Source organism: Balearica regulorum, chromosome 4, assembly GCF_011004875.1.
Source record: "Balearica regulorum gibbericeps isolate bBalReg1 chromosome 4, bBalReg1.pri, whole genome shotgun sequence".
Taxonomy (NCBI): domain Eukaryota; kingdom Metazoa; phylum Chordata; class Aves; order Gruiformes; family Gruidae; genus Balearica; species Balearica regulorum.
The window spans coordinates 13,259,549-13,280,471 of record NC_046187.1 but is presented as its reverse complement, the minus strand read 5'-3'; the positions used below and the strand labels follow the sequence as shown (position 1 = coordinate 13,280,471).

Genomic DNA, 20,923 nt, shown 5'->3' with positions numbered 1-20,923 from the left:
TTTAACTACTCTCCAAATGACATTATTATTCTTTTTTTGACTACGGTTCTATTAAGCAACATGCACTTAAATAGTTTGTGGTAATAACTGTACTTTTGAAGATTTGCTCAGTTAGATAGCACTGTATCCAAGAGAACCCTTCAGCAGAAATCTTCTGAAACCCTTTTTTGCTGTGTAAGAAAGCTGCTTCTTGCAGACCCAAAAAGTGTCTGTTAGCTGGTTTTCAAAGTTATATTCAGTGAACACACTGCGTCGTTGACTCTAGGTTCGCCTTCCAGCAGATGCCTGTGTCACCATGTCATCCATCGATTTAGACATAAACCATTTAATTATAGTAGGAGCTTTCAGAAAGGTTTCTACCCAGGCGGCCACTCTGAAGGTTAATCTGTTGCCCAGGATGGTTTGAAACTTGCTGCCACAACGATTGCAGTTTCCAACCTGACTGGCAGCGCCAGGAACTAAAGTGTGGTTTCTAATAGAGTGGGATTCATATTTATCCTCATGGTGATATTTTTTTATGTCGCCCATCTACTGGATAACCCCTAGCTCGGACGACAAAAGGAAAAGTGGTTTCAGTATGTTGCTCTGCAAAGGCATATTTTCGATATTATTTATGGAGCTCCTCCCACTAATATGACTAGCTAGATTATCTGTAAGGCTATACTTGTTCTGAAACCACTATTGATTAAATGCTGAGATGAAATTTTTTTTTAGAAGCTGTCATCGGAACATGCTTAGGCTGCACTTGCTGTCAGCTTAACAGTCATGTTTCTGTGTCTTCCTCTAAATTCCTCTCCCAGCTGGGCTCTTTCATATCTTAGCATTAAAATAGATTCTTCCTAATTAGACAGATCTCTGTCATGATAATCATCTTGAGAACGTATGCTGTATTTTCATACTGCGTATCTTTTCACAGATCAGGCCTGTACTTTATAATTTTTCAAAATCGTAACACACTGAATAGATCCTTTAACCAAGCAATCATCTCCTGTAACTAGTAATTAGTGTCCTGTCAGCTGATATCGGTAGGCATTAGTGTTCAACTGCTGGCATCAGCAAGTTCATCTTACATCACTTAGAATTCTGATATGATTCTTTTGAAATTCCAGTTGTGAAGATAGTTTTCTAAAGCTGATGTACAGGGGAGGTGGAAAAAGGTATAGAGCACATATACACATTTGTGCATGCGTAGTAAATTACTACATAAGAGGCGAGTGTGCATCAGTCTGTAGTCATAGCTGTAAGTGCACACATCTATCACGAGTGCATCTGTGCTTGTGTCTGATCACAGAACAGAGTTGTTTGGTCAAGGTGGTGAAGAACATCTGTTTTAATGACAATAATCAGTAATAGAACAATGCTGAGATCTCTCTATTTCTTGCATTGCCCAGGCTATCATCTGAGGGTGTTTTCCTGGTTTTATTTATTCAGACACAGTGGTTTAGCAGGAGTGTTGTCCTTCACAAAATTTGAATTTAAATAGTTCCCTAAATAGCTCATTTTGGCCTTCGTTTTTCAGAAGCTGGTAATTATTTGTGTAAGTATCCTTAAAATAAAAGTGATGCAAAAATGAACTGTGAAATCGTATGTCTATTTTGCTACTTTACAATTGCCATTCAATACTTGGCTTTAAAAGAAAACTCGCCTGTTGGATGAAAATTTTTAGTTAGCTCTTAGGTGCTGGATGACAGCTGTAAAATAACATAGCATGACTGACATTTTTTATGAAATGCTGATTCTATTGATCATTTTAAGATATAGGGGATAGCACTGTATCTTATAAAAGGTTGTACTATAGAACAATGCAAGTATCACCACTGTTGCTGTAAAAATAAGTGGGGAAATAGACGGAATTATATTTGCTCAGCTTTGGTTTAATCTCAGCCAACTAAAAATTTTTTTGATCAGTCAACCATTTTTAGAATGTATTCAGGTGATTTGGTTTTGTTTTCACAAAACTGGTGATTGATCTGTTGGAAAACTTCGAACACTAAACACCAGTTACTATAAAACTTTGTTACTCAAATCATCGCCCCTGAGCTGCGCAGCCTGGCAGAACCAAGGTACATAGCTGAGAGATGAAAAACGCCTAAATTTTTAGTAGGCTGGAATTCAATTCTATAACAATCCAGCATGCACTTAAAAAAACTACCAGGTTGGCTGCCAAAGTGATAGACTGAAAGTTAAGGTATGTTTGTGTGCCTCCATATAGATTGAAAAACGGTATTTATTCTAGTGGTAGGAAAAGAAGACAACTTCTGTAAAATGCACCAAAAACCAGTCTGTAAAAAAACAAAACAAAAAAACCCCAACAACAACCAAAACTAAACAAAAAAACCAACCCACAGCGCTGCTTTTACATGTATTTCTGACTCTATGGGTATAAGAAACGTTTCTGTCTTTTTGCGGACGACTGTGCTCTTTTGGTGTGCACATCCTTGTGAGCACGCAAGCTGGCGGGCTGCAGGGGGCACTGCGGGGGAATCCAAAAAGTACTTTTGCAAAGTTCAACCTAATTCACAGCTGTCTTCATTTCTGGCCTGCTGACACTTTCCATTTCAATTAAAAAACAATCAAAAAAAAAAAAAGCAAACAAGAAAGCCGCCTGCTCCTTTTCTTTTTTTCCCCTCTCAGTTCTTACATTCAATCTTTTCATATATATTCCTATACAACCAAATAATACTATTGTCTTGTGGAGTCAGATGGAGAGGAATAGTTACTGAAGAACGTACAACAAAGCCCCCGGCTCCAAATTAACAGAGATACCGATCTTTGTAAATGACGCAGGATTTGTAGTTTCCCTTCCTCTTAGGCTGCTTCTGAGCAGAGCTATAATTTGTCCCTGTTTGTTTTGTGATAAAGTAGTAATCGGTGATCACGAAGAACAGTAAGTAGCTTAGCTTCAGTTCTCAAACTGATACTAAAGAAAAGTTTTAAAGGGAGGGGAGACGTGCTCGTTTGTCCCAAGGCAGGGAAGGTACTAAATACTAATTTTATTTGTCCACTATTATTTTCCATCTCAACGTAGTCAGGGAGTGTTAGAATAGGAATGAAATTAAAACCAAATTTCATATTGCTGAGCACTTAAGACAAAGACAGCTCTTTACCACTGTGAGTAGCGTAGAAATAGTGTCCTATGCTAATCTGCAATGGCAGAAATGAAGATGGTTTAAATCAGATCTCATGACTAATGTATGAGTTCCCAATTTTCTGTATTTCCAGCTGCATGTTAGAGAACAAGGGTGTCTCTCTGAGATATTTCTAGGTTATATAGGTATATTAAAAAAAAAATTGGAAGTGCACAGCTCATAGTGCTGGTTAGAAAATAATAATTAAAATTGTGCGTGCAATAGCTTAGTCTGCAAAATGGTTTAAAACTAGGTTCCTGGGATGTTATTCTTGATGCATTAATCACCCGCGCTCTATATGAAGGCAGCCACCGTTCGCTTGGAAAAATGTTCCTGCCCAACGTGTCATGTTTCTTCTGTTGTTTAAAATAGAAAGTTCAGCCCCGCGTCTGGGAGGCACAGGGCTCCGCGCTCTGTTTGCATTCATTATGCAACAGTTTACACAGAAGGGAAACACGGCACACGCCGCCCCAGCGCGGGGTGCAGCCTGCCGGCGAGTGCGGGGCCCCGTCGGGCTTCTCCCAGCGCTGCCTCCCGCTGCTCGGCCGCGGGATCCGGGCACTCCCTCTCCCGCCCCCCCTGCATCTCCCGCTACCGCCGGCTCCGGCCCCAGCGCCTCCCGAGAGCCGGGACTCAGGACAGGCGCTGCCCCCCCCCCCCCAGCCTCCGGGTGCCCGCCGCGCCCCGCCGCAGCGCCGAGCTCCGGCACAGCGCGCAGCAGCCGCCCGGCCCGGCGCCGCGGCCGCCCCGTCTACCGGCCGGGTAAGGCGGCCGCCTGCCCCCGCGCAGAGGGCGGCGCGGCACGGAGAGCCCCAGCAGCGGGAGGCCGCGGGGCGCCCCGGGGGCGGCAGGTGGCGGCCCCCGCTCCGCACCGCCGTGCCCACCGCCGCCGCCCTGCGCCTGCGGGAACCCCGCGCCGCTGCCGGGCGTGAGCGCAGCGGCGGGCGCCGCGGGGGGAAGCGCCATGTCCGCTCCTGCTGGGCGACGTCCGTGCCGGGTTTTGCACCTTGTCCCCGGGTCTGCCTCACGGCCTGGAGGAGCTGCTGCTGCTGCTGCGGTGTTTACTGAGCGCTCCTGTCCTGATATCACTCCGCTGGCATGGAGGAGGAGGAGGTGGAGGAGGAGAGCATTTGATCATTGTGATGGTGGCAGGAGGAGCAGCAGCAAGCAAAGCAGAGCAAAGCGTTAGGCTGTGTCAGCTCGGCGTTTTGCAGAGACTTCAGAGCTCTACTTTTTTTTTCTTTTTTTTTTTTTTTTTCTTCTCTCCAGCTCAGCCCGGATTGTTCATGTGTTTACTTCCCCCAGCCCGAGGATTTGCTATTTAGGTTCCTGTTGAAATGCAACTGAGCAGCCAAAGTACTTTGCGAACTCGGTGCGGCATAAACACCAAAACTTTTTTCTAGAAGGAAAATACAATAAGAAAGCGGCTTTGCCTGTCTTTTGATGCCGGGGAGTGCGAGTGAGTGTGCCGTGTGTGCCCGGCGGGTGCTTGTGCTTGGATGTGTGTGTGCGAACGTGCGTGTGAACGGGTGTGTATGTGTGTGCATGTGGAGGGGCGCGCGTGTTTCTCTTTATACATGGGGAGAGAAGGCTTTTGGCAAAATCTCCGGAAATCTCGTGGCATCTATTTTGAAATAATGGATTATAAAAAAGAAAGAGGAGGAAAGGAACTGGTCTGATATCTCCTGGAGTTTGCTACCCGAATTGCTGCTGCTTAGTTTGTTGTGCTTTTTTTTTTTTTTTTTTTTTTTGGTGTTTGTTGGTTGTGTTGCTGGTGATAACCTTTTAGCACCTTCTCTCTTTATTTCCCTCCCCCCCACCCTCTCTTTTTAATGTTTTGGAGCTTCTCGAGAGGGATTGGCTGGGGGGAAAGAGAAACATTTGCTTGGGATCGCTGTTTCCCTGATACATGGTGGTGCCCCCTCCCCCCCACCCCCCCCCGTTCTCTAAAAAGTATCCCATCAGGACCCCGGAGGAGACTGTGTGTGTGCGAAGGGTAGGATAAAAAGTTCTTCCAAAATAGTGTGCACGGGGAACAGGATGGGGGATTTTGCAGCCCCCGCTGCCGCTGCGAATGGCAGCAGTATCTGCATCAACAATAACCTGAACAGCAGCCTCAGCGGGGCCGGCGGGGCCGGTATCGGGGTTAACAGCACTCCCCACGGTCCTCCTGCCGCGGCTCCCGGTAACAATAACGCTAATAGCGGCGGCGGCATTCCCAAGCACAGCACGGTGGTGGAGCGGCTGAGGCAGCGCATCGAGGGCTGCCGGCGGCACCATGTCAACTGCGAGAGCAGGTACCAGCAAGCCCAGGCAGAGCAGCTGGAGCTGGAGCGCAGGGACACGGTGAGCCTCTACCAGCGGACCCTGGAGCAGAGGGCCAAGAAAACGGGCACCGCCGGCGGCGGCACCAAGCAGCAGCATCAGAGCAAACAGCAGCAAGATGCCGAGCCTGCCACGGCGGAGCAGAGGAACCACACTCTGATCATGGTAAGGGGATGCGGGCCGGGGGGGTCGCTGTCCGCTCCGAATCTTTCGCCGGGATGAGCTGGAGGTCGCCCCCGTTGTTTTCCGGAGGGGGACGGGGCTGGGCTCAACTTTGGCGGTGGCAGGGCCGCGGGCAGGCTGGGCGAGCCGGGGGCTGCCGGGTGGCTTCGCAACTTCTCACGGGCAGGGGTGGGGGGGGGGAAGCGGACAAACTTTTTCCCCGTCTCTTTCAGAAGGGAAGAGCTGCCCCTGGGGAAGAGGGAAGGAGCGGTGCCGGGCGTGCGCCGTGGGCTGCCGAAAGCCAGAGGAGGGTTTTGTGTGTGTGCGTGTTTCGCGACGGCTTTTCCGCGCGGGGGGCGTGCGGAGACGGGGCCGTGCGCCTTTGCTGGGCTGCCTTGTTAAATCCCGCCGCGGGGGAAGGTGGAAGTTGGCTCCGCAGGCTGGGGAGACGGCAGGAGGAAAAGTTGGGCAGGTTTCTCGCCTGGGCTGCCCCGGCGTGCAGGAGCCCGGCTCCCCACGCCAGCAGCAGCTCGAGCTGAATCGCTTCCTAAAGTTTCCTTGGGTTTTAAGCAGCTTAGCGAGGAGCGGGGGGGGGGGGGGAAGGGGGCGGGGGCTGAGCCGGTAGGAGCGTAGCGGCAAGTAGGAAGCGGAGTTTCCCACTCCCAGGCTGCACCGATGATGAATAATAAAAGGAGGTGCGGGGGGAGCCGGGCCCCGCGCTCCGTCTGAGCTTTATTTATAGCAGGTCGCGGCCGCCAGTCGTTCTGGTGGGTGCCGCCGGCGGCTCGGCGTGTTCGTCTCGGTCGGCGGGGGCAACCGCGCGACTCAGCCGCGGGGGAAACGCGTGTGTGTCCTGACGTGTCCCCCCGCCCCGGGCCGTGCTGTGCCGGGGCGGGGGTGCCCGGCGCTCGGGGGCGGGCACGGGGCCGCTGGGTCTTCGCCGTCTGCCGGGCGCACAATGGGCGGTGGAGACCGGCGGGGAGGAGGGAGGGAGGGAGGGAAGGAGGGGAGGTGCGATGGCAGCGTGTGGTTTACAAGCCTCGCACGTCCCTCCCTCTCGCCCTCCCCTGCTGCGCGGGGCGGCGCGGCGGTGCGGGAGGGTCCGGCAGGGCGGCAGCTGCCGCCGGCCCCCGCGTGGGGGGGGTCTCCGTGACAAAGCGGCGGCGAGGCGGCCGTCCCGGCGGCGACTCTTCCCCTCGCCCCCCCTTCCCCTCGCCCCCCCGCCATGTGAAAGCAGGGAGCAATATGTTTATCTGGGGCCGCGCCGAGCCTCTCCTCCCCTGGCCGTGATGCCGGCTCGGTGCCTGCCGGCTCCTCCCCTGCGCGACGCGGCGCAGTCCCGCGGGCAGCACCTTTCCCCTCTGCCCCTCGCCGTCTTACCGGGCGCTTTGTCTGACCCCAGTCCCGCTTCGTCACGGGGGACGAGGAGGTGGGGATCGCTTCGCCAGCGGCAAACAAAAGCTCAGCGCCGAGCGTAGCCCCCACCTCCCGCCCCGCCGCTAAGGAGCCGAGCGCGGCTCCCGCCTCCCTGCCTCCTCCCAGCCGGGGAGCAGCCCCGGCAGCCCGGCGCATCTCCCGGCGAGCCCAGCCAGGAGGCGGGGAGAGCGGGACGCCTCCCTCGGCGGCGAGGAGAGGCGAGAGCGCCGGCAGGAGCCACACAAAGCGACGGGGGGTGCGGGGGGGATTGCTTCGCAAACAGGAAGCAGAAGAACCTCACTGACATCTTGTTGCTTTCCTGGTGTTACCGGCGGGGCACAACCATATTTCTCTTCCTTCTCGCGCCTTTCCGCAGGATTGAGGCTTTTAAATACACGCTTAACGCGGTGCTCCCCGCACCGCAGTACCTTGCCTTGGTTTACATCTACTCCTGGGGCAGTAACTGAGTCACTCATCAAACTCCGTGAGCAAGGACTGACTGTCTTTCGTCAGCCAAACTGTCCTCAAGTCCCTTTTCACATCCCATGTCATTTCCACAAGATACAGGAAAGGGGCTGGAGGCTCAAGAGACCTCAGAATTACTTCGCTCCAGGGAAGCGTTGTGGTGCACTGTGTACACATCCAGCTCCAGAACAGCTCCTCTGCTTCCAGGCCTTTGCTAGTGGTGGGTTGTCGTTTCCCCCTCTTCCCAAACCCCATGCTAAAGCATTAAAGGCCAGGATTTTTAGTTAAGTAGCTCAATTGTTGGCCTTCCCTTGAAGATCTAGGACAGATACACAAAGCCATGCTATGATATGAAAGTTGTGGAAACAAAGTAACAAAAGGAGGAAATGCAGTTACAGCTCTGCTGTTACTGATTTGTTTCAGGTTGGGACACTTGAAGAGCTAAGAGTATCCTAATTAAAGGGTGGTTGGCTATGAAATTCATTGTAACTGATTTTTTTGTGCTACAGTCTTTGTGCTATTTAAATGTACTCGATGTGCACTATGCTTTTCATCTTAAAAACAGAAATTTAATACTTTGTTAAAAAAAAAAAGACCCATTTCCATCAACCTTTGGTTTTTTTATTTAAGATTGTGTATACAAATACTGAAAAATTTAGTGTCGTTACCGGCTTTGTTTCACTTGTAGAGTGTTAATTGTGATTTTTGTCTAATGTTTAAGAACATTAGGGAACATTCATGGGTACATGAAAGTAATACTTAAAACCCGAGAAATTGCTCCTTTTAAAGCAACTGAAAAGTATTTTCTTTGAGACATTTATGCTTTTTATAGTACAAAAAAAATTTTCTTCATTTGTAGCAATCACAACAGTTTGGTAAGTTTCAGTGTTTATGTGCATCATGATTTTTATTTACCCAAACAATTCAACTTTAATGTTTTCTTTTGGCATGCGAAAACAGTAAACTACATTTTGAGGTTTTCTCCCTTTTATTCTCTGGTAAACTCCAGCTGAGAGGTTTGCAGTGGAACAATTGTATGGGTCTGCTACTGCTTCTTCACACAGAATTGTTACTAAATTCTTCCCTCGGATTATTAAACCACACAATTTGGAAACAAAGCAGTCAGGATTAAATGACAACAAATACAGTGAGGATAGCAAGAAATACTGTTTTTAATTGTTTTTTGTAAAGGTAAATCAAAGGAAAGTATTATCAGTGTGTTTGTGCGTGTCCCTCTCCAAACTGGAAGATGCTGAGAAGGGAGATGTGTGCTGCGTCAGGGCAGCCGGTCACCCAGCAAACCCTCCCAGAAGCTGGTGCTGCCACAGGTGCTGAGGTGTCCATCAGCAAACTGGGTTAAAAAACATCTTTAGAAGATGATTGCTTAAAGACATGATTTTTTTCATTTGATGGAGTACAAACTATCCAGTCTGTACAATGCTCCTTGTTGCCACCCCCACAGTTTACACCCTCACTCCCTGGGTTCATGAAAGGGATTATGCAGTTTCCACTGTTTAGGACTCTATGTCAACTGACAAGCAGTTATCAATGGGAGCCTTTTTTCAAAAAAGGATGTAGGAGCATAGGCTTGGCTGTATTGCATGAATTGCTGATCTACTCTGAATTTGTGTCTTGTTACAGACCAAGTTTTCACTTGCTGAATTTTGAAATATCTGGATTTATAACTATTTCAACCTCTGCTACTTGAGAACGATGGGGTTCAGAGCTAGTTTGCTCCAATACAGGCATTGATTGAGACAAGCACAAAAATTAAAATTGTTTATAAATGTCTGGGAGGACCTTTCTCCTCTGCCTCCTTCCCGCCCCCCGCTCAGTTCAACCTGGCAAAAGCCAAAGTTGTTTTCCCCGCCTTTGAGTTGGATTATTAGAATGCTGTACCAGCTTGGTTTTCAAAGGAAGTATTGGGAAAATTTGTAGCCCATCCAAAACTCTGCTGCTCATCTTCGGACTGGTTCCAGGAAATATCAACACGTTATTTCAGTTCTTTGGTTCTTTGTGACTTAATCTGCCTTCTTGTTTCCTCCTTTAAGTGTGAGAGTCTTCTGGCTCTGCATCCGTGTTATTGTGTGTGGTTCAGAGATATTGTGTGCATGTGTATGCACATACACACATTATATATGAAATAAATAATAAATAATGTGCATTTAGTATATAATAAATAGCCGAGCATATCATAAATAGCCAAATATATCATGAATATCTCAAGTTATATCACCTTTGTTTCTTATCCCAAACACTGCTGTTGTTATTGTGCATTTTTTGACATTGTTTTGTCCAATGAAACACTACATCTGTAATTACCATATTGACTTTCTCATGCACATTTATTTCCATGCGAGCTCTGCTGTGAAGTGTAAAGGGACTGGAGCTACTTGTTCCTATTTTAGAAGCTCTTCAAGACTTTTTTTATTTAGCATCATTATAGGTTTGATAGCTAGTGTCATACTGACCACTTCTAACTCTAAAACCAGTCCTTAGGAAATTGAGTTTTAAACACTATAAATATAAAATGTTATTTAGATCACAGAAATTAGTGATGGAAGTCAAATGACCTATTAGATCATCTTTTCTGTTCCCCTGCCAAAGCATACTATGCCAATTCAGAATTACTTTAAAGTTAGAGAAAACACGGCTGGCAAATACAGTATTTTCCAATACTGCTTTTTACCCATTCTGGGCTAATGTGCTGCCTTATGGAAGTTAATGATCACATTGCCCTTCTACCAGAGGGAAGGGAGATGGGCAGGGCAATCCTTTCAGCTTGCTTTGTGTAGGGACAGAATGACACATTCAGAATTATAGAAATCTGGTTATATCTTTTCCTTGTTGGCAGATAGTCCACCACGGAAAAATGATGGACTCCTCCCACCACAGTCTCTATTTTTCTTGAAAAAGGTATCCTGAGTGAAAAGTGTAACTTTTAAATTTGTCTTAGTGATTCAGGGATAATGTCATTAATGAAATCGAGTGCCAAAGAATGCTGTCAGTCTTGTGAGTAGATTTTAAAGCTTACACTTACTGTATTTAATATGTACCTGTGTGTGCGTTCATAAACCTGTGCCCATTTCTTATGTTCTTTTTCATGTAAAATTGCTGTTTAATTTACTTTGTAGGTGCTCGGGAGTTCATCAGTTACACTATAGGAAATGTCTATTTCTCTAGCATTGCAAAGATGAAAAAGAAAGATGATTTTTCAGATGTTCCCTTTTATTTTCCACAAGAGGTCAAATACTGCAGCCCTTACTCATGGCTGATGACTAAGTAGGATTAAGCATCTCTTCAGTTAATAAGCTGTGTCCGATCTTGCTCACATTGGAGTAAAGTCAGTAGTAAATGCAAAACTGGGATGATACCAGAATTAAATGCCAGGCCAACAATGCTCCTTCTCTTTCATATGCATTATAGAGGGAGTCATCCTGTAAGCCTTTTTATTTTGCTCTTCCTATAAGGGTGGATCTCTGTCTGTCTTATTCCGCAGCCTCTCCCATTTTTCTTCTCCTTTTCATACCAACTCACGCTTGGTGCTCCTGTGTGATTACTGTCCTTCAGGACTCAGGATGAGGAGTTTTGTGTTGACCTTGTTTTGAAGCTAGTTAGCACAATAGATTTCAGCTTAGCAAACTGAAAGGAATGGAGAAACTCTTCACTTCAAGCACTACTAGCCTCTAATGACCTTTGTATGCTCTGATAGAAAGTGTGTCCCTTTAAAAGATAGGGGGTTGGGTTATTATGAGCCATACCTGGAGCAGGGCAGGCTGTATTTTGACATATGGTAGCCAGTCATAGTGAAATCTAAGCTTCAGTTTGACCAAATAGCACGTGTTGAAAGTCCCACAGTGAAGTTCTAGGCATTGTCATGTTCAGGAAGAGCAACTTTGGCTGGAACATGTCCAAGACTCATTCTGCTAACACGGAGCCAAAAATATTAACGTGTGATTATGTTAGGACAATTGGGTGCATTTAGGTTAACCTAAATTTACAGTAACTTGACCTTAAACTTAAAGCTTCACAAGTACTTAAGCTGGTGTAAACCCGAGCTGCTGCCACTGGGGAAGTCTCGTCTTTTATGCTCTTGTCGGTGGCCGTATCTTCTTGCTGCCTCCTTTTGCTAATGCTACCCCTTGCTCGTGTACTTCCACTGTCAGCTGGTTCACCGAGCACACAGGGAGGATGAACGCATTTCTTCCTTCTGGGTTAGTTTTCAGCTGGATTGGATCCACGATTTGTTTGACTGTCCCTCCCTGGGCAGCACAGTCTTACAACACCTTAATCCTCTTGTGAAACTTCACCCTTAGCCCAGGATAAACATCTGGGACCTATTAGTTAAAACATACTCACACAGTGACATACATTTTACCTGAGCTAAGTAACACCTGGTGTTGGTGCACATGATTCTGTTCCTGAATACAGACACTGAAACAAGAAAGGCTAGAAGTAGTAAGGGAGTCAGAGTTCATTTTTTTTATTTAAACACTTGCAGGTATACAACATTTGGTTGAATATTACTCCAATATGTGTAATTCATGTGAGAGATGTGCTTGGATTAGCAGAGGATTAAAGACAGGCCTGACAGCCAGGAACTGCTGACTGGAATCCTTCGATTGTATTGTTTTGTGAATTGAAATGTGAGGTATGATATCAGACTGAAGTTATGATCCCAGTTTTCCAGTCTAGGATCTCATAGGCTGTTCATATAATCATAGAATCATAGAATGGTTTGGGTTGGAAGGGACCTTAAAGATCATCTAGTTCCAACCCCCCTGCTGCGGGCAGGGAGACCCTCCACTAGACCAGGTTGCCCAAAGCCTCATCCAACCTGGCCTTGAACACTTCCAAGGATGGGGCATCCACAACCTCTCTGGGCAACCTGTTCCAGTGCCTCACCACTCTAAGAGTAAAGAATTCCTTTCTAACATCTAATCTAAATCGACCCTCCTTCAGCTTAAACCCATTACCCCTTGTCCTGTCACTACACTCCCTGATAAACAGTCCCTCACCATCTTTCCTGTAGGCCCCTTCAGGTACTGGTAAGTTCTAATCAGATCTCCCCGGAGCCGCCTTTTCTCCAGGCTGAACAATCCCAACTCTCTCAGCCTGTCCTCATAGGAGAGGTGCTCCAGCCCTCCGATCAACTTTGTGACCCTCCTCTGGACTCTCTCCAACAGCTCCATGTCTCTCCTGTACTGGGGCCCCCAGAGCTGGACGCAGTACTCCAGGTGGGGTCTCACAAGAGCGGAGCAGAGGGGCAGGATCCCCTCCCTCGACCTGCTGGTCACGCCTCTTTGGATGCAGCCCAGGCCATGGTTGGCTTTCTGGGCTGCAAGCGCACACTGCTGGCTCATGTTGAGCTTCTCATCAATCAATACCCCCAAGTCCTTCTCCTCGGGGCTGCTTTCAATCCATTCCTCACCCAGCCTATAGTCGTTCTTGGGATTGCGCTGACCCACATGCAGGACCTTGCACTTGGCCTTGTTGAACTTCATGCAGTTCACACGGGCCCACCTCTCCAGCCTGTCAAGGTCCCTCTGGATGGCATCCCTTCCCTCCAGCGTGTCGACCACACCACACAGCTTGGTGTCATTGGCAAACATGCTTGTACATTCAGTGGGAATTTGGGGGTCTTAGCAATTTGAAGTATTTATTTTCCCAGTTTGTCTAAGATGGTGAGTCATAAAATCATATAACTTTGATTACTCTTTTGCTTCTCCCTCACATACTTGAGTTTCACAATGTTTGTAGCTCAAAAGTCATCAGACTGCTCCTGCTTTTTGAATACTTGAAACCCAGTTTCACAGGGGTTAAGAGAAAATGCCTTTTTAAATTTGCAGTAGTTAATAAGATAGCAGCTGCTGAAATTTTGTGCTTACAGGAAGGGGTTGAGCTGCCTTCTTTCAAGACTTCCCTCTTTTGTATTGATTTTTTTGCCACCACATACAGTTAAAAATGGCAAGGAGGTAAGAATACTTTAATCTTTAGTTGACCTGAGAGAAGAGAGGAGTGTGTCCGCCTATAGGAACTTTGCATTTGCTGTGCGTTTGTGTAACTGCTAAGGTTAATGCTGCAGTGCTGTCGGTAACATAGATGATCTATTGCTGTTTGCTTGCTGTCAGTTCTGCACAACCACAGCATACATGGAGTAGGAAAGAGGTTTGAATTTATGACTTTCAGAATAACTAAGCTAATGAACAGAAAGACCAACAGCTCAAGGATTTACTTTTCCATATTTGTTTTTATCAAGGCTGCTTTCTGTACGGTTTTCATATAGGGCGCTATAGTGTTCTGTAAGGTTCTCAGCTCTCAACAGCTGAAGCTTGGTGGAGTTGCATTTTAACTGATTGAAGGTGGGGCTGTTGGGCTGTGCCTCTTCCCCTCCTCCCTTCTTCACACTTCAGTCTCCTCCCTACATTGCTTTAACTGCATGCCATACAGCAGTATTTCAGGTTTAGTAAAACAATTCAATTCTGTTTTCCTCTGGTCTTTAGATTCAGACAAACAGCTGTTCCGAGTTGCAATGAAGGTGTAGCTTTTCTGCATCATCTTTATGCTGCCTCTGAAAATCTCAAGCCTGCTTAGAAAGTTCTTGGATATTGTGCACCTAGGTAAAGAGCGGAGTTGGTCCTTAACCTAACTCAGACCCTGGGTGTTATCACAAGAAGCCAATATGCCTATGGATGTGTGCTTATATAAACCAGTGCACGTACATATACACTGTTTTTTAAACTGTACTGCAGGCTGAAGTGGAAAGATTTATGATTGGTGATCAGTTTTGATGGTGAAAGGGGATGTACTAGTCTGATAAGTTTAAAAAACACTGATAGGCACCCGTTTTCTATATTTTCAGCCTCTTTCCTTTTGCTCACATCTAAATCAACTGTGATGTTTTGGCACTTCTTCATTGTGTTTAATCTAAAGGAGGAAGGGAGGGGGGTATGGCAGATGGGACGCTGGAAGTGTTCTGGAAAATATAGGAGTTTTTTAATCGTTTAAGATATTTCCTTACATTAAGGAACATAGACCGGCATTTAGCCAAAAGAGAAATTGTAGCATTTCCTACCACTTCTGTTTATGCAGAATATTATGGTTAAAGACTCTCTAGTATTTGAGAAAATTACTTTAAAATACAACTGCCTTAGCTGGCTATAGTTGTCTTTAGACTGCTAAAAAGATTGTTACATTTCAGCTGTGTTTTTTGCTGCTGTTCATTTTTGTCTCTGAAGCTGGTGGCTGTTGTTCTGATTTCTCTGGATTGCATTCCAGTGCATAACTGAGGCAGCATAGGGAGAACTGCTACTGACATTAAATAACCGATTTTTAATGATGTTTTTGGCAAGCAGTATCTCTATTCATTACACATATTTTTAGTTGTCAGTGAAGCAGGTAATGTAGCTTTGAAGACTTTAGCGGACTCGTACAGAAGACTGTAGACTTCTGTAACTGAACGGCGGCCACATTGTTTGAGCTCCAAATTGGCTGAAGCATTCTGGCATGTAATCCATGGCTGGATATGAAGTAATGGTTCAAAATAATCTGTAGGTCCTTCTATTACAGCACATTTCTGGGCTGTGCTTGCAGTCTTTGCATTCCAGTAAAAGTGGAGATACCATGCTGAGGTTGCAGTGCTATCTTTTTTTTTTTTTTCTAATTTGTGCTAACTGGTTTGCAGACTTAAAGATTATTTAAAGGCTGGATTGCTGCAGTTTTGAAAACTCACCTGAGAGAATTTGGCTTTACTTTTTTTTTCACCCCTGGGGGAGTTATCTGGGGCTTGTTATTTCTAACCCATTTTAATATGTATTTTACATCATGCAAAACAAACAAAAAAATCCATTTATTTTCTCTCCTCCATTTCATTCGCGACAAAACAAACCAAAAAACTTTATGTTCGCACCAGGGTTTACCGCCCTTCTCAGTAACATTTTTGTTGTGGGAAATGCCAGCAGTAGGTAGGGGTAATGGAGATCTGTGAATGCAGAATAGCAAAACCAAAATTGATTTTGACTAGTGGCGTTAAAAGCTTCACCTCTCCCTCACCTATTACTGTGATAAAGCGTATGGCAGTCTAGTTACAGCCAGAGAGGGGTTCTGGGAAGTTGGCATAGACCATCTTTCTTTATAGTTGCTATGGTTATTTGAATACAAGAAACACAGTATTTTGTGGGTTTTGTGTCAAACAACAAGTATCTTGAAAAAGTGATTCCGGAGGAATAGCAAACTTGTCTCTTACTCTCTTTTTACTGTAAAATTGTGTGCTACTTAAAGCCAGTGGTAAGAATGCATTGTGTTTATCTGTCTTTTAAAGTAGTTTATCCAAATGAAATATCTGTGTTCTCGTGGCACACTGCATACAACACAAGAACTTTATTATGTAGGTACTGAAACCATTACAGTCTCTGGAAAACCTAGCTAGTTAACCTCTTTATGGTCTTCACATGTTACTGCCTTAGGGTTCGTTAGATGAGGCAGCTGAAGCAAGTTAACAGTTTGCTGCCATTAAATGGGGTGGTTTCCTCCTCTTCCCACTATGCTGCAGTTCTGTACCTGTGCTGGTCTGGGGAGCATGTCTGTGGTACTAAGCTAGTTGGAAAATTACCTATCTAGGAGAAAAAATGGCATTTATTTTTTGGTGGAAGGTGAAACTGCACAGTGTGGTACTGAGGGAGAGGAAAGGCAAAGCTGTGAAATAAGTTCTGTATGGCCTTGTCCTCTGCTGGTTCTCTGGGCAGCTCCCAGCTGAAAGCCTGGTAGTTGTGGTGCGTTGCTGGAGTTAATTGGGGAGTGAAATACTTCAGTGGTGTATGGAACACCAAACAGAGCAATAGTGGAAGCGTCTTGGGGAATACTGATGTACTTACTTGTAAGGATGAACTGATGATCCAAAGTGTAAAGAAGGCTGAGGAGAATATCTTTTCACCCCAGTCTAGTCTGGAGATGATATCATGCTGGCCACAGTGTGGACTTCCGTCAGGTAGGTGACCACTGTCCTTCCTATGAGGAAAAAAAAAGTGTTCATATTTCTTTTGTTTCCTATTTTCTTTCTGAAAATTGATAAACTTTGTTTATGTCTCTCTGATAAAACAAGGAAAAATATTTTTTTGTTTGGTCTTTACAGTATGGTAATTGCATTTTTTTTCAGGCTATTGAAATGTGTTTATGTTCATTTTAATTCCATGTAGAATAATAGGCTAAGTAAAATAATTATGAAAGGCCCATGTAAAAGGTATCCTTATTCATTGAATGTGGTACCTTGACTTACATTCGAGACTTGCGGTAATAATCCAGTGAGCTGCTGTATTCAAGATAAAGATACTTGCACATAGTTTTACTTTCCTTCTATCTGAAGCCAACTGTGAGCAATATGATGATAATTTTTATTCAAGTAGTCCAGGAAAAAAATCACAGATGCAGCAACTTCTGCCAACTTTGCTTTGTAATATGAGAATTAGTAAAGATATAAATTATAATTTTCTGAACGGCTTTATCATGAAATTGTACTTTGAATGCTGATTAGTGTAGGTGATTTAATTTTTAAATAAGTTAGTGATGGAGTGTTCAGTGGGGTGTTTTTTTGTTTGAGGTTTTTTGTTTGTTTTTCCTCCTTCATCAGATGTTTTATTTCAGAATTAGCTCACTTGTTAGAATCCAACCTGTTACCAGAACGGGTAAACAACAGTATTAGCAATATTGGTATTTCTAATGCAGCGTGTTCCATATGTCAAGTTTCACTAGTGGTTACTTGAGAAAGCATTGTTTCTGGTTTCAAAGTTATTTACTTCTCAAATCTGTGACTTAACTGTTATGGATAGTGATCATATGTCGTAAAGTCACATAAAGAGTTTACCAGAATGGATTTAGACTGGCTAGCTTGCCCAGAAAGGTAATGGCAGGAGCAAATCGTGCTGGTCATCTCAAATAACAGTAGAGAATGTAACAAATTTTAACCAAAGTACTTCGTGGTTTTTTCCTCATTTTTAGAACGTGCTGGGGTTTTTTGTTTGGTTGTTTTTTTATGCAGTTCTTACATGTTTTAAGATTCAATATTTAGTCTGAGAATCAAATGTCTTTCCTCTTGTGAAGGGAGGAATCTAAATGCCTACAGTTGTATAAAACTTGTATCAGTGTGATATCAAATATAACATTTTAATTTTTTTACTATACAAGATCCATATACCATTAATTGTACAATGCACATTGACAGAATTTTTGCAGTAATTCACTTTAGGTAGGATCTTTTTCTTGCTTTTGCCCTTGGTTTGATTGGTTGGGGGGGTTGTGGAGTGGTGGGTTTTTGCTTTTCTTGTTGGGGGGGGGGGGGGTGTGTTGGTTGGTTTTGCCTGTTTCTGCTTAAAAAGGTAGAATGCCACGTATAGTTGTCTCTACAGTTCTCCTAGTGGATATGGATTAGTGGCCTGAGCACAGATGAGAAAGTCAAATGCATATGTTATTGCAGTTTATCACAATCTTTTGTAACTATCTGGATACTACCCTCAGAGGCTGTGTGGTGCAGCAGTTGCGCTTACATGTAAGTCTTGATAAAGCTGCCTTTCTAAGGCCGTGTAGTGGTTGTTTTTTTTTTAATAAGCCTGTTTTCAGTTGCTAATATTTTCAAAGGTGTTTTTTCTTAGTGGAAAACTTGGGGAGAAATTTGCCTAAAGTGGTTTACTTGTTAAATCTGAGAATCAGATTGGGGAGAATACGCTGTTTTCCTTGCTCTTGTAGGAAGTTCTTGAAACCATTACAACAAGAAACTGTAGTACAACTGAATTACACATTGTGGTCTGCCGTTTGTGGCCCCTCTAGCAGCAGTGGGAATAGAGAAGAGAGGGAGATCAGTTACTTTATGCCACGTGGGGGGGAAAAAATATACTTTTGACATGCTTAATCTTTGCTTGTTAACATGTGCTGAAGATTTAGTCTGCCTCCTTGTAGCCCTCACAGACCAACTGGAAGGTGCCCATGTGGGCCCAGAGCATGTCTGAGCGTGTTCCTACCTACACAAGCAGGAACTTGGTAGGTCTTTCCCCCAGTGTCTCCTCCCCGCTTTCAAGGACTGCTATACCATTTATCCTGAGTAGTAGATAAGTTTGCCTTCTCTGCACTGTCAGCCCCTTCCAGCTTGGAAGGAGAAACAAGAAGGCACTGCGTCAGAAATGCAGAGACCTGAGGAAGTGGATGGGAGGACAGGAAGAATGTGTGGGTCAGGAGATGACCAGAACCCAGGCTGGGGTAGGCAGAGTTGAACAAAGCAGACATCAGCTGTAATGGAAGGACAGAAATACGTAAGAGGGCGTTGGACTTGTTGAACCAGGCTGGAGAGAAGAACTTTGCTTCAGCCAGCGCTGGACACAGCTAGTCAATGAGAATACAGGTGCTTGTAATGAACTCAGCTTTTGCTAGCTTGAGTAGCCAGAGCTTGATGCTGGGGATTTTGACAGGGCCATACTCATGGTTGGCCATAAATATCAAGCAAGTTGGTTGTTTTGGGGTTGAGTTTTCTTGCTTTTCCAGATGATTAAGACCATTAAAGCATTACAGTGTCTTATGCTAACTGATTTTCTGCACTGTTGTGAAATTAGGTGGTGACCTCTTTTTTTTTTTTTTTTTTTTTTTTGGATTTGAGGAATTCTAAACATTTTCCAGTGGCACGGATAATGTATTTATATGAAATCATTCAGCAAATGTAAGCCTGCAGACAGCAGGCTTGCTTTTCTTAGCTACCTGTCGCATATTCCTTGGAAGTCACTAATGGACTGCAGCAGTTCACGTGAAAACCATTGTTCAAGGGACCTCCCTCACATTAGTATCAGACAGATGTGTGTATTTTAAGTCCGTTATGGCCAAATCCTATTTACAGGTTTCTAAAGCTGGTTAACTAAGTGGTGTGAGTTTTTCTCCTGATGGATTGGTTTGCTAAAACAAGCTGCATTTTGATACTTTTTTCCCCTGTGTGTATACGTTCACTGCTAATATAAACCAGTTTATAAACTTGATTGCTATGGCAGGTGGAAGGCAATGTATATTTCTCAAACCAGTGGAACAAGTAGAAAGTATTTTAGATATTTTAGGTACAGTGGATTAGTGTGGCTGTATTCCTGTTTTCTGATGGCTACAGAGAGAAATGCTGAGGAGTGTACAGCAGGCCTTGTATTACTAAACAGCTATGAGAGATTTCCTTTCCCTTGGGTAGTGTCTCATATTTTTGGAAGGGAGGGAATGTTGTTCTGTCCCTGAGGTCAAACAGCCAGGATTTTCAGAAAGATTTACAGACTTGATAATGCAATAAGCCATAGTCATAATCATGCCCTCTTGTTGGCTGAGCAGTCCTGTCTGTGCCATGGTGTGTGAAGTGGGTGGTTAGCACTTCAGATCGTTGGGGTGGTTGAGTTGCATACTGTTAAACAAGTGAGCTTGAAAATTAATGCCACATTTCGTCAGACCTACTTGGACCTGCACAACTTGGGCCATTGCTGTCTCAGGCAAAAGAACTGAGTTTTTACATAAGAATGTCTTAAAAACTCTTCAGAGTACTTTGTAATAGGATTTGTATGATCCAAAAGTATGCTTTCTGCAGACTTAGATTGTTTGGGTAGTTGACAGAACTAAGTTTTATCTGCAGTGTTTCGTGTTTCAGTCACAATACTGAGATGGTGACGTTCCTCAATTAGTAAATATTCATAATACTGAAATTTCAGTAAGGGACCTTATGTCACAGAGTTGTTTTGTTGTTTTTTTCCTTTTATCTGAGGGGGGTGGCAGAAGACATACGTAGCTGACTGTATTTTCAGCACAGTTTAGGTAATTTGACTTGCCTTCATCATGAGAAGTTTGAGTTTGGCCTTGAGGTAAAGACAAAGAATGATATGGACACTTAGTATTTCAAGAGCACAGGAAAATCTATCTAGTTTCACGCCTGGGGTGTAGGATGCACCAGACTGAGACACCCTTTTCTTTCTCCTAGGACTGTAGAACTGAATGGAAGTTCTGATGTGTTTTGGTAATATTAAGTAATAGCGTGCTTATTTTTTATTTCTCCTCTTGTTATTGACAGCTGTGGTTTTTATGTATTGCTTTTGTTCCTTTTGTTGTTCTGTAAATATCAGTATAAATCAATCTCCTATTCTTTGTTATGTTGTGAAGAGATTGTTTGTATAATGAGGTATTAAAGGGGTCACAATTTTATTTAGTTCATCTTTGAGACATGGAACATGTAAGAAAAGAAACAAAGTAAAAGATATCTGTGGAGACAGAAGTGGAAGCTTTGTGGTAATATTTGGAACAAATTTGGGGGGATGTTTTGGAAAGTTACTACTGACAGGCAGAACCCAATACTCGCATGAAGAGCTATGCTAGTTCTTGTAATAACCTGAGTTTTGGCAAACTGCATGCCCCCACCCCCCCCACCCCCCAAA

General features: G+C 44.6%; 1 protein-coding gene across 1 annotated transcript in view; it reads left to right on the top strand.

The window, feature by feature from the left end:
• Positions 1-3,805: 3,805 nt before the first annotated feature.
• Positions 3,806-20,923, top strand: part of MAML3 (mastermind like transcriptional coactivator 3) — a 246,347-nt gene continuing 229,229 nt past the window's right edge. The window contains 1 exon segment of the mRNA XM_075751185.1: positions 3,806-5,618. Coding sequence (XP_075607300.1) covers positions 5,169-5,618 — 450 coding nt within the window. The 5' untranslated portion in view covers positions 3,806-5,168.